At 41.9% G+C, this 14,273-nt stretch overlaps 1 protein-coding gene and 1 long non-coding RNA gene across 4 annotated transcripts; one reads left to right on the top strand and one right to left on the bottom strand.

The window, feature by feature from the left end:
- Nucleotides 1-8,241: 8,241 nt before the first annotated feature.
- On the top strand, nucleotides 8,242-11,279 carry LOC100821840 (probable F-box protein At4g22165). 2 transcript variants are annotated; one of them, XM_014902229.2, is made up of 3 exons: nucleotides 8,242-8,450; nucleotides 8,527-9,816; nucleotides 11,244-11,279. In XM_014902229.2, exon 2 carries the CDS (start codon nucleotides 8,549-8,551, stop codon nucleotides 9,812-9,814), a length of 1,266 nt encoding a protein of 421 aa, XP_014757715.1. In that variant the 5' UTR covers nucleotides 8,242-8,450; nucleotides 8,527-8,548; the 3' UTR covers nucleotides 9,815-9,816; nucleotides 11,244-11,279. The 2 variants fall into 2 exon arrangements, with proteins under 2 accessions (XP_014757715.1, XP_003575956.1); XM_003575908.4 differs by lacking the exon at nucleotides 11,244-11,279 and having other exon boundaries at nucleotides 8,527-9,926.
- On the bottom strand, nucleotides 10,517-13,448 carry LOC106866643. Of its 2 annotated transcripts, XR_002966118.1 has the most exons (6): nucleotides 13,261-13,448; nucleotides 13,062-13,190; nucleotides 12,428-12,973; nucleotides 12,132-12,325; nucleotides 10,772-11,179; nucleotides 10,517-10,700 (listed from the first exon to the last, which is right to left on the bottom strand). It is a non-coding gene; the product is annotated as an uncharacterized LOC106866643 (long non-coding RNA). The 2 variants fall into 2 exon arrangements; XR_001407601.2 differs by having other exon boundaries at nucleotides 13,062-13,448.
- Nucleotides 13,449-14,273: the final 825 nt, after the last annotated feature.

Genomic DNA, 14,273 nt, shown 5'->3' with positions numbered 1-14,273 from the left:
TCTTCACAGCTTTCGGCGTAATAGATGTTATCTGCAACATTTTTTGTGTGCTCTGGAAACTGCCAGCCATACCCATTCATGGACTCTCATTGAATAAGTACAACATTTTTTGTGTGCTCTGCAACATTCACTTGCACATGGAGAAAAATGAAGAAAAAATACCGACAGAAAAGGCATAACCAGAACACATTTTTTTCGAAAAGGGGGGCTCCCGGCCTCTGCATCGAAGCGATGCACACATCCAATTTATTGTAAAGTTAAAACATCTCAGTACAAAATTCACGAATCACAGAAAGTGAAGACAAAAATAAGCCAAATAAAACAAAGATCCTGAAGATAATTCCTATGCATCTTGCAATCTAGCAACAGGCCGCCAGCCAGCCAGGTTGGAGATATCCCGAGCGACCGTCTCTAGCCGAGTGCACCCAGAAGTCAAAAGCTCCCGCTTGTCCACAGGGGAGGAGGAGGGACCAAAGGCGGATTAGAGCGGTGGTCCTGAAAATAACCTGCAAAAAGTGAACAACTCTAGCCCCATTAAAAATAATATCATTTCGACAATTCAAATAGCCCAACAGACAGCAGACACTCCTGCCCGAATGTGAGCCTTAGTCTTTTTGTCAATCCCATTTAACCAATTCCCAAACAAATTAGAAATATTGGTAGGGGGAGGCAAATTAAAGGCAAAGTAAATAATTCACCACACGAGTTGGGCATAGGGACAAGCGATGAATAAATGATGAATGGACTCCTCGACGTCACAAAAACAACATTTCATACATCCTGTCCAGTTCCTTTTGGCTAGATTATCCTTCGTAAGCAACACTTTCCGGTCAAGAAACCACATAAAAATCTTAATTTTTAGGGGAATTTTTAATTTCCAAAGATAATACCGCGAGAAACCCATAGGGCTATCCATTAAATCTCTGTACATAGATTTAACCGAGAAAACCCCAGAGGGAGTTAACTTCCAGGGGCATCTGTCTGGCGTGGTGGAAAGATTAACCATCATTAATCGCTGGACTAAGTGCAACCAAGATGTGCACTTATTTCCAGTTAGTAAACGTCTGAACTCAACGTCCAGGGGCACCGTCGATAAAACATCGGCCACAAGAATATTTTTCCGTTGCACAATGTTAAATAATGATGGATATTGAAGCGCAAGAGGACTATCCCCCAACCAAGTATCTTCCCAAAATCGACTACCACGACCATCCCCTAAAATAAATATGCCTTTGTTAAAGAACTCATCTTTAACCCGCATTAGGCACTTCCAAAAAGGGGAATCAGCCGGTCGTAACTTGGCTTGGGAGATGGTGTTAGAATGAAGATACTTATTACGAAGGAGCTGCTGCCACAAACCATCTTCATTAAGTGGTTTAAACAACCATTTGCTGAGTAAACACTTATTTTTAAGGTCCAACAACTCAATGCCCAGTCTGCCCTGATCTTTAGGGCGACAGATAATATTCCATTTTGTCAACCGATATTTCCGCTTCTGGTTATCAGATTGCCAAAAGAAGCGCGATCTGTATAAATCCAATCATTATCGTACCCCAGCGGGTATTTCAAGAAAGGATAACATAAACATAGGCATGCTCGTAAGTACCGAATTAATCAGGATAAGTCGATCTCCGTATGAGAGTAACTTGCCCTTCCAACTCCCCAACTTTTTCTCAAAATGGTCTTCAACAGCTTTCCATTCCCTATTGAGTAATTTCCTATAATGAATTGGAATCACCAGATAACGAAATGGGAGAGTTCCACATACGCAACCAAAAATCTGTTTATAGTCATCCTCACACACTTGAGCCTGACCGAAACAGAAAATTTCACTCTTGTGAAAGTTAATTTTAAGGCCCGACAGCTGTTCAAAACAGCACAAGATCAACTTCATATTAATAGCCTTTTCTAAATCATGATCTATAAAAATAATCGTACCGTCAGCATATTGGAGGATAGACACTCCTCCCTCCACCAAATGAGGGATGAGGCCTACCACTTGACCATCATCTTTAGCCCTATCAATAAGAATAGCAAGCATGTCCGCGACAATATTAAAAAGAATCAGGGATAGAGGGTCTCCTTGTCTCAAACCTTTCCGAGTTTGGAAGTAATGACCAAGGTCGTCATTAACCTTTACTCCCACACTTCCCCCTTGCACAAATTGGGCAATCCACTCCCACCACTTAGGATCAAAACCTTTCATCCGCAACGCTTGCTGGAGAAAAGGCCATTTGACCTTGTCATATGCTTTCTCAAAATCAATTTTGAAGAGAACACCATTCATTTTCTTACGATGAAGCTCATGAATGGTCTCATGCAAAACAACCACCCCCTCAAGAATATGACGACCGGGCATAAAGGCCGTTTGAGTCGGTCGAATCACACCTTGGGCAATCCTAGAAATGCGATTTGTACCGACTTTCGTGAAAATCTTGAAGCTAACATTAAGCAAACAAATGGGTCTGTACTGCTGAATCTGGACCGCATTTTCTTTTTTAGGAATAAGGGTAATAACCCCAAAGTTCAACTTAAACAATGGCAGCTCCCCATGTTGAAGTTGGATGAACAGGGCCAACAAGTCAACTTTTATAACCTTCCAAAAAACCTGATAGAACTCCGCAGGGAACCCATCAGGCTCAGGAGCCTTATTATGCTCCATCTAAAAAATTGCATCATGAACCTCCTTTTCAGTAAAGTCAGCTACCAGAATGTTATTTTCATCTGGCGTAACGCGGGTAATTCCCTGCAAATTCTCTTCCATAAGCGAGAAAGAATTCGAAACCGGTGTTCCAAATAGTTTCTTATAATAATCTGTAATAAAAACACGCAAGTTATCCTGTCCCACAATAATACCTTCATCCTGCTCGAGTTGGAATATTTTTTTCTTACGATGTTTACCATTGGCAACAAGGTGAATTTTTTTTGTATTGCTTCCACCCTCCTGGACATACTTGACTTTTGCCCGTCGCGCCCATTTGGATTCCTCATCCCGACGCAGCTTGGACACAAAATCATTGGCATCACGCAACGCATCTCGCTCAGTAGCAGAGAGCGGAGAGGATTCGGCTTTTATGTTGAGGGTATCAATGAATGAAGCAGACGATCACGCTCTTTCTTATAAAGTCCACTTTGATTCTTTGCCCAACCACGAAGGAAGCGACGAAGATGTCTAATTTTATTTTGCCATCTCTCAATGGGCGAGGAGCCTCGACGACATACAGCCCGTTCGGCTGCCACTATCTCGTAGAAGCCCTCTTGCCGCAACCAGGATAACTCAAACGAAAATTGAGCTTTATAACCAGAACACATGCTAGACAAAAACATAGAGCAGTTTGTAATATTCAGTACTGAAGTACAGTAGTACACCAATGGCCTTAGTAAGCATTATTGGATGCTCACCTTTTCAGGGCTGAAATTTCAGCTTATACCTAGACAAACTGTGGGACAATCCTTGCTAGGCTTGCTATCAATTAGCAAAGTAGCGTTTGAGAGAGCATCGGAGGTATTCTCAAACATGTTGAAAGCCTTCAGATTAACCACCTTAGCTAACATCCATTGCAGCGAGTGAGTACTAGACTAATGATACAGATAACATACTTAATATTGAACCATTGAAGAGTAAAGAACCTTATAGACAATGCTTCAGAATCTAAGCAAATCAAGCCCCATTACTTCTCAACAGTGGGTACAAAAATACAGTATAAAATATTGACTAAGCTTTGTTTGTCTTGACACAAACAATAAGGAGAACAATGAAGAACATTCATTTACCAGAGCAATGTGGCAGATCCAATTCTTTATCTGCATGGCCAAATCTATAATTCAAGTCACACACTCCCATAATCCGCCTTTTTTTCTTTTGTAAAATTAACTTCAACTATTTGTATTATATCAAAATACTTCGGAGTTGAAGAGAAGTATGCAAATGACATGTGTTATTTTACAATATCCCATGTTTGTAGCAATGAAATACCACAACCTACCCAATATTATATATGAGAATTCTAATTCTCTATGATATGCCTTCCCTATAAAGGACCCGAAATACCTTGCTTACGTATCATTGGAAAGTGCATTAACATAAATACGGCAGTAAGCAGAGGAAGTACAAAGGTACGTAAACTATAAAAACGAAGCACTAACAAGAGAAATTATTCATATTTAAAAAAATCAAGATTGATCCTGTACTACAAAAAGTAAAAAATACTCTCTCCGATCCTAAATTGTTGTCGAAATATTACATGTATCTAGACATTTTTTAAGAATAGATACATCCATATTTGGACAAATTTGAATCAAGAATTTAGGATCAGAGGGAGTAACATATTTCTGGAATCACGAGAGACATGTTCTTCAATTGTTTTTAGGCTACATGGCTCTTAACCGAGACACGTCAAGTGAGTACATTACAAGAAATGAAGCCAATTAGCAGTAATTAAATAGAATGTTTCTGCTGATGGCCATCTATTTATTTTCAAGTGAGTTACAGAACTAAGGTTTCAGCAAACAGTTCAGATGTTTTACTGAACATGGGCCAACCAACTTTCATAACAAAATTTGGGATCCCAGTCCGGTACTGTACCTTCAGCTTTTTTTTACCTCCTTTCTACCAATGTCGTGGTTTAATTCCTTGCAATAGATAGTTGTAAGGATAGACCACAAGCAGAAGCAGAGCAAGAGACCAGCCTTGGAATGTTTTGAGAACCTATGGGTGCTGCCGTGCTGGACATATGTGAAACTGACTGGGAACATCTATCTTCCAAGATAATAGAGAAAATGGCTGCAAACATTAGGAGTACATATTAAGAGGGGAAGGATATGGCACAGTCATCTCGCATGGCGAAGGCTACACAACTTCCGCAATCTTCGAGTGACTGAGCCTACCTGATCATGGGAGTCAGGAAACAAGGATGAGTTCACACACATGGTAATGTCTCCTCAATTGTCTGGGAATTGTATGATACAAGTGTTCCCAAGCTTGTCAGAGGCATGTGGGATGGAATGAAACGGTTCTATTCTTATATGATTGGAATGAAACGGTTTTTATTCTTATATGATTGGAATGAAACGGTTCTACCTTTTTATGTTCTATAAACCAAACACTTAAAGCCATTGGTTCCACTTGGAACAAAATGATTCTTACTTTTTTGAGAAATGAGATGGTTATGCATATTAGAGTATTCTCTTTTTAGGAACCAAATGGTTCCATTCCAGTTTTATGCATTGTAGTAGGAACAAAACATAAAAACCATCTCAATTTTGAGAACCATTCCATTACATTTTATTCCATGGCATCAACCAAACACTATCTAAGACTCTCTTGATGGTTGTATTGGGTTGAAGCATGTTGCTCCTAAAGCTTAAGGTCCCCCCTCCATCACTTGAATCATTCAGTTTAGATGCAGGATCAAGTCAAAAGGATGAACCTAGCTAAGGTCACTAAGATTTCTTTGGTCAGTTGTGTGCACTTGGGAAACTTCACATTGGGTGGGTCGTCGCAAAGTCTTGAGGAGCTGGATCTATCGGGCACCTCAATTAGGAAACTTAACCTTAATGATGCGGTGGTGAAGGTGCCAAAACTTGAGCGAATCTTCCTGGTAGACTGGTAGAAGCTCCTTGAGCGCAATACGATGGTGGGATGAAAATAGAATGGTGAAAGTGCTGCACATCAACCACCAGGCAAAAGATGCCATAGGTCTATATGATTCTTCATCCGTCAACACTGAAAGCAGAAAATATGATGGCCAAGTGTGTTTTAGGGATGCAAGGTTCATTCAGTCGTTGACGATGCTCACAGAAGATATGAGTGTGCATGTCACGGTTATGGGCTGGCCCACAACGACAAGTGAAGACCTGAAGCAACAGGTGTTAGCCCAATCTGCTAATGATGCGTTGGCTGTGTGATGCCCTGGATGTGTCCAGCTGCAGAGGCTTTGAAAAAGAAAAACAATACTCCCTCCGGTCCATATTAATTGTCTAAAATTTGTTCAAATATGGATGTATCTATGCTTAAAAAGCGTCTAGATATATAATATTTCGACAATTAATATGGATCGGAGGGAGTAGCTGGAAGGATGAAGGGGTCGTCGATGAACCAACTTGTAGCGAAAACTCATTTCTAGGCTAGGTGTCGGTGCCCGACGGGCCATGCATTTTCGTCGCGATTCGTGCTGGCGTTTTCCAAGGAGCAAACCTTCTCGGGTATTTCACCAGTATAGCTTTGTATCCCTCCTTTTCGCGAACACTCTGTTATACCATGGACCCGTACGTTATGCTTGCCCAAAATATCTCCCCTCATTCCATCTTCCTCCTTCCGTCCTTCCATCTTCTCTTTCGTCTTCCCAGCGGCGCCGCCTCCTTTTTATTCCCCATCTCTCCTCCACAGTGCTCCATCTTCTACATGTAGTACAATTTTGGTTATCTTTTAGTGTTATATCTTAGAATTACTGTTTAGATGAATAAAATTAACTAATTAAATGCTAAGAAAAGGTGAAATTCAGTATAATTAGAAATTTGCCTTATCTTTGCCTTATCATTCTTGTGAAGAGATAATTTTTTAATCAAGAGAAGGCTTGTGCCTTTTTTTCATTTATGTCTCTTCCACGTCAGATTTTATCCTATGCGGTATCACTAAGAAAAGACTGACGTCATTCCATTGTACATGCCCTAAGGCTCCGTTTGGTATGGCGGTGGATTATCATAATCTCGTTTTGTTCACATGTGTTTTACTATTTTTGTGTTTGGCTAACCAACTTTTTCCTACTTTCGTGTGTACTTTTTCATAGCAGATTATAAAATAAGTTCAGCGCAGCACTGTTCAGCAATGCCAAACAGATCCTAAGTGTAAGATCGTATTGCATCGTATTTATACAAGTTAGTTGACTAATAGTGCATATTATGTCTGAGCCTCATCGGCTTAGACAGGTAGGCAGCCTTCGCCTTGTCAGTGCTAGGGCTGGTGATGTCCACTTTGTCTATGTCAGACAGGGTGACTAGCTAGCACCTTGTCGGTGCAAACAACAACGGGTTACTTCATCAGAGAAAGGCTCATCGGTGGAGTAAAGCTTCGCCTCGCCGGCACTCGGACGATGTTGGGGACACTACTACATAAAGAGTCTCCAGTGGCGGTTAGAAACAAGATTAGCGGTTGGTTTTTGAACTGCCTCTGATCTTGCGATAGTGGTGATGCAACTCACAAGTGGCGGTCTTACGAACAACCATTGCTATGGTTTGCCACAACCAAAAAGAGGGCAACAGTGGCGGTCATAGGAACGGCCACTGGTGTGGTTTGCCACAATTTAAAGAAAAGGCACGGGGGCCCAGGCCCGCACCGAGCCTGAAACCAATTGCCGTGATGCGTCGGCTGCCGGATCCGGACGTGGAGGCACCACCCCTCCTCGTCTCCATGGCGGTGGCGACGAGAACCCGCGGAGGAGGCGAGCGCGTGGCGGCAGTGGGAAAAAGGACATGGTGACCGGACCGGCACTGGCCAGTTCCAGTGGCTGCCTTGATTCGAAGACAACGAAGCAGCCGGAGGACGGCTCAAGCGCCCCGTGGTGAGACGGGCCATGGAGGACCGACAGTCGCAGGGGAGGAAGGACGACGCGCAGTGGGGAAGAGGGCAGGCCACGTCGGAGGGGAGGACGAGGGCGTGGTGCGTGGGGAAGAGATGCGGCGGCGCACGATGGTAAAGAGATGGTGCGGTACGCAACGGGCGGCGCGTGCTACGGAAGAGTGGAGGGCGGCACGAGAGGAAAAAAACCTCTAGCATCACCGACGAACATGCAACTCGGCGAGACCAAAACGCCCCAGGTCCCATGCGCACATGCAACCACGAATCGTGATGGTCTATGCCAGTAGCCCAACATGAGAACTCTGGCCAACATTCGGCGACCTAACAACGAGCCCTAAGGTTCAGTTTGGTATTGCGGAACTATGCTGCGCTTAACTTATTTTATAATCTGTTATGAAAAAATACACAAAACTAGAAAAAAGTTGGTTAGCCAAACACCGAAAATGCACTACAACAACAACAGACCCTAAATCGATAGCCTCCGTAAAGAAGGCAGAATCCACCGGTTATAGTATTTGTATCTTGTGGGCCTTTGGCCTGGTGGAATTGGATCAGTACTCCGACCGGCCTACAACTGCATGCCTCCGTGGAGGGCCTACCGCAGCCTTGGAAAACAAAGAAGAACCCTGGTGATTCTAAAAAAAAATCCTAGTCAAATTCTCGAACCTAAAGGCCGCCGCCGGCTCCAGCACTACTGCGGCCGCGGCGAACGGCCGCGTGAAGCCTCCAACAAATCTCCGCGTGTTGTCGCCTACCACCTGCCGTCTTCGTCGATGAACTGGCCGCGCTCGGTGTCCGCTCCTGCTCCTTCCAAGGCTCCTTAAAATCACCTCGTCTCACCTGCCGCCGGCCAGTGCCCCTTTAGCCCTTACTGGTAAGAACTGGGAGTAGTAAATAGTGGGAGACCCGGAATTATTTCGCAAGTTTGAGGGTCACTTATCGATTTGCAGATTCGCTTACCCGTGAAGAGATATGGAGAAGGAAGAAAGTAATAAGCCAATAATGCCGCCGATTGAGACGGTGGAGTTACCGGAACTGCCGCGGGACATCTTGATGAATATATTTGCTCGACTTGAAATCCCTGACCTCGTCCGTGCCAGCTCCGTGCGTCCCTCTTGGCGCTCCGTCTACACCAGCCTACTCAACCTTGGGAAGTACAAACGGTCCCAGACGCCGTGCTTGCTCTACACTTCTGAATCTGCTGGTGAGAACGTTGCCTGCCTCTACAGCATCGCCGAGAAGAGAGTTTACAAGGTAAGTCTGCCAGAGCCACCGATCTGCAGTAGGTTGCTGATTGGATCCTCTCAGGGCTTACTCGTTACTGTAGATGAGCGATCAGAAATGCACATAGTCAATCCAATCACCAGCGAACAGGTCGATCTCCCTTCGGTGATCACCATCGAGCAGGTGAAGCCGGTCTATGATGACTCTGGTGCTCTCCGGAAGTATCGGTACTCACGGCACACTGCAAAAGAGGTTTATAGCCCCCCAATGATTGTTGAACTTGATGAGCTGCGGGAGATGCTTCACTATAAGGCTTTTGTGTTTCCTAATACGACCACTGGACAATACATTGTGGTGCTCTTCCACAATCCACATCGTCAGCTCTCGTTTACGAGAGTCGGGGATGATAGTTGGACCTGGCTGCCACCACGCCTTCACTACGAGGACTGCCTCTACAAGGATGGACTTTTGTATGCTGTGAACTATGATGGAGAAATTGATGTCTATGATCTTAGTGGCCCTACGGTCACGATGCAGATTGTTTTGGGGATGACTGATGCAATAACGTATAGTTGCATGTACATTGTGCAAGCACCATGGGGTGATCTTCTGCAAGTTTGGAAATCATATAAGGATTATGAATTACATCCTGAGCCGGGGGCATTTGTTTTTTGGAACACTGGCAAATTTGAAATATATGAAATTGACATCGAGAGGGGGGAACGTAAGAAAGTCAAATGCTTGCATGACCATGCATTGTTTCTTGGGCATAATCAATCACTTTGTATCAGTTCTGTAGAATATCCGGCTCTCAAGAGAAACCATGCCTACTTTACTGATGATAGTTATTTTTGGACAAGGGGATTCGAGAATAATAGCCGTGATATTGCAATTCTCAACTTGGATAATAACATCAGGGAGGAACTTGTGTCACCTCAGCTTTGGTCCGACTTTCCAGCTCCAATGTGGATTACACTTGATGTCAGAGCGATGGACTCGGCTCTCAAAAAATAGTAGTGAGTTTTTCTATGTTTGCTGATTTTCCAATGGTGTACTGCATATGCATTACTTCTTTTGGTTCTTATGTTTTGGTGAGTTGATATAAATGGCAGAGTCTTCAGCCTTACTCCCTCCTTTTCAAAATACTCGATGGAGAGCTGCTAACTGGATTTTTTATATGTCCATGCAGTTATCAGCGTATTTTGGTGTGCTTGTTTTCTTCTAAATTTTTACTGTTTTGGTTGATGTTAAAAAAATTGTACTTGCTCGTGTATTCTTTTTCACATGGCACTATAAAATAGCTTCAGCGCATCACCCTACCCCACTTTTGCACATGACCTGCGATTCTGATTATAAAAGATTTGTCTCCATACTCTTCTACAATGGGACTCTTAGTGCTGGAGGTTTTTTTTGCCAAATATTCAGAACTAGCAAATCTTTACGTTCTTCGGAAGAACAGAACTTGTATTTATCTGCAAACCTCAATGGTTTGCTAATCCCTCAGCTCAGTGGATTAAACGACAGTGTTTTATGATGCATCAAGTAAATCATATTACCCCTATGTTCTGTTTCCACTTTCCAGGCTATAAAAGCCAAAGTGCAATAAAATTGTATTCAGCCTATTTAATGTACATTTGCACCAGTATGTTAGTAATCTAGTGAGCAAAAAATACTTGTTTTGAGATCATAGGATTGAAAGAATCATGAAATCCTGAATCATTTTTACCACGATTGATTATCATGCCAGTACCAATCAAATACATCAAGGTCATCGTCACCATTTACAGAAACAGGGTCCCCCACTTCCTTGACATCTGATCCGTCTGTGCCCTGCTTGCGCTTTACTCCAACAATTCAAACCATTCTCTTCGACGTGGTTGATGCTATCTTCCAGCACATTCTTAAAACAGAAAATAAAGTAAAGTTAATGAAATAATCTCAAACATAAACAGAGTCGTTATCAGAAAATACCTCATTTCCAGAGTTTCCTCCATTGGATGCAGCTCTTGTTTTACGTGTACTGTTGACGTCTATCGGCAAATCTTTGATGTTGAGATTTTTTTTTATTACTTGTTTTAAATACAAATTATCTGCATACAGTTTGTAAAACAGAAGCATTGAACCGAGCAAAATCACAAATCAGAATATGGGGCTGGACCACTTATGGAGCAACTTCTTATCTCTGGAGCCTAGCATCGTGAACTTACATTAGATGCCATTTCTCCTCGGTTTTAAATTTTTGCCTCACCTGATCTTAGGTCTTATCAGGGAATAGTTGTTGTATTGTTGCAAAATCACTACCAAACAACAGATAGGGAAGCCAAAAATATTGGAACGAAACTAGTTGCCAGAGTGGTTGATCTCTTGAATACTTCGTGCCTGGTAATTAAATAAGTCTGAGTCAGATTTTGACCATTTAGCTCGTGATTGTTTGTTCATGCAGGAAAGATAATTAAGTTTGGTCGTATTTTTCAGATGTGTGATTCTTTGCTCTCCCATAATCATAGTTCTCTCCAAAAGGATCAAAATCGTCTCTATCTCCAAATTAGGAGCTGATTTGCAGAAACAAGAGAAAAGACACAAACGAAAAACACGATGGGGAGAAGTTGGTACAACTTGATTGAAGCCGTATAGGTATAGCATAGCAGCTCATCAAACTGAAGACTGCAAATTTAGATACTGGATTCAACAACTGCAGCAACAATGCTATGTTCAGATAATGTATCTGAAAAGGTGAAGTATGTACACAATAAAATAGAAAGTTTGGAAGATCAATTCACAGCATTATTGCCAATGACTGTTTAGTTTACTATATTTACCTAAAACAAAGGAGGATAAAAATGAGAAGTGATACTGCAAGAAATTTCACTACAATGTGTCCACAATTTTATGCTAACATGACTGATTAGTGTAGGGTGATTACAAATACAGATATTATTAACAAAGTAGAACATAGTATTCAAAAGGGTGATGTTAGAAGGAAGGAATGTGAACTTAATACTAAAATAATTTTAACCTACAATGGATAGTTAAAGATACAGTATTGTCGGTTCTACAGAATGCCGCACACATCGTCCCACATGTTTATTCTTGGCAGAACAGCCCAAGTAAAGAAGAATATGTTAAATAGTGAAACTCCACAAGGTGTAAAAGGACTACAAAAAACAGCGACGTCAAACTAACTTAGGAGTATAATTTTCCGTTATTGCCATCATATTCAATGTACAACGAATATGATTGAGTTCCACTGCTTGCAATCAGCACAATAAATATAAAAACCGATTTCAAAATGCCATATTGCTATTTGAGCCAGCAAAGCAAAAAAATCTACCTCAATAAAGGCCTTGCAGTAGCTCTGAATCGTTGGATCAGAAAAGGATCGTCGTCAGAATTAAGATCTAGGCCGACCTCATTGGTCCACCTTGCATATTGTGCCTTCACTCCATAGTCTTCCAAATTTTTGGACAGCGAGAGTATCAATCTCATCTTGTGCCTTCTTGCGTCGCTGACCATGAAATCTAGTGCCTGACAAAATGAGATGATAAAAATTAGTCATGCCTAACAAAAATTAGCCTGCAAAACCTGAAGAAGCACTGCCACTATGTATAGATAGAAAATTTCTTTTACCTAGGAAGGATTTCTTCCGAAAATTGACACTTCAAAAAGACAAGCACACTCAGTTTTAACTGAAAACTATCTCAGTTCAACATTTCGTTCGAATTAGAACTTCCTTTCTTTAATGCTCTAGCCTCATCCTCTTTCTGAAGTTTATACATTCGTCGTCTGAATTTTGTTTCAGCTTCTTTAAATCTTTCTCCCTTTGTGCTCTAATAGCCTCTAGGGTCTTTGCTTGCTTAGCTTCATCCTCTGCTAATTTCTTCGCTTTAGCTTCAGCTACAACTATTTTCTTTGCTTCAGCTGCTGTAATTTTCTTTTCTTTAGCTTCAGGTGCTGCCAATTCTTCGCTTCAGCATCTGTATTTTTTTGGCCGTTAGCATCAGCTTTGGCAGCGGCACTCCTAGCCTTCTTCTCTGCTCCAGTTTCTTTTGCTCTGTTGCTCATTTTCTCTGCCCACTCCCTGCTAGCATTAGTGACCTCCTCTGGTCTCCCAGATGGTATATTGGACTGGATAAATAAGGATTCAGGAATAGGATCTGCCTGCACTGGTGTCCTCTTTGATAGAATTTGCCATAAACAAGAAACACAGTTAATAAAAAAATCATTAACGGTAAAACATAAATTATGGGGAAGCAGCATATACGTTGGACGCATATGGTACAATCGTAGGATTGGGACCGTATATGATTCCAGCAGAATAGTCTTTTTTTTTTGCAGGTGATTCCAGCAGAAGAGTCAGGGAGACTAATCTTTGATTTGCCACATTGTGTTCCTAAACAACAAGCATGGATGAGTTCAGGTACCATGGGTGCATTTACTCTAAAAACAGCACCACATATCACCTCGGCCCTGCGCTTGATCGAGGTCTGGGCGGCCCTGGCGCCGAGCTCCCGCTCGATGCACGCGGCGGCAAGACGGCAAGCCGAGGAGGGCGGCGATTTTGGGGACTAGACTACACCGCTCAACAGAGAGGAAGGAAGAAAGATTGATCTGGATGCACCACACCAGAAACCAAACCCACGACGAAGTACCCCACCTTGTTAGAAGTGAACCCCAGTGGAAGCAGCAGAGTGCTCTGCATGCGCGAAAACTACCTGGCCGTAGAGATTGAAGGGATAAGGCATGTACTTTTATATGCAGTCAACATTCTAAAACTTTAACTATAACTTTAACTTATGTATGTTTATAAAGTTTGTAAAAAATATATGGCATACAGGTGGTTTGCAAGACAAATACAATAATAATACTCTCACATGTTCAATTAATATATTTTGTCATATAATAGTGATCAAAGTTCTAGAGTGTTGACTGCGTGCAAAATTATGTGCCTTATATTTTGAGGGAACACTATTCATTTTCTGTATTTTTGGAGGAAACTCAACATCTAGTCCAACCTCATTTGTTGCAAAGGAATAAAGCAAATTGAATCCTTAGTTTGGCAATTGCCACCCTAAATTTTCTATGTTTCGTTCCGTCCAAACCAAATAAACCAGGTCAAATCACAATTTCCTTCCAAATCATCCTCTCCATGGTTTGAAGCCATGTCGGCCTTCCCCTACAGCAAAATTTAGCACATGTAAGGTAGTTGCAACTGAAGAAAACAAAACTTGTACAATTCCTGAGCCTCTTTTTGCAACTACAAATGATCTGATGCAAGAAAATCTAGACCTATAAAGGATAGCCCACAGATTATAGGCAAAATTGGCACTACTTATTCCTACAGTTGCTCCTTTAAAAGTACTGAAGAAGCAACTTGTGTAGGAATAATTGCAACTGAAGAAATGTAACTTATACAAATTCTGAGCTCCTATTTGCAACCACAAATGATATTATGCAAATTTCTAGACCTATAATG

This window comes from Brachypodium distachyon, chromosome 4, assembly GCF_000005505.3.
Source record: "Brachypodium distachyon strain Bd21 chromosome 4, Brachypodium_distachyon_v3.0, whole genome shotgun sequence".
Classification (NCBI taxonomy): domain Eukaryota; kingdom Viridiplantae; phylum Streptophyta; class Magnoliopsida; order Poales; family Poaceae; genus Brachypodium; species Brachypodium distachyon.
The sequence above is the reverse complement of the archived record's forward strand: the minus strand, read 5'-3'. Positions and strand labels throughout refer to the sequence as shown.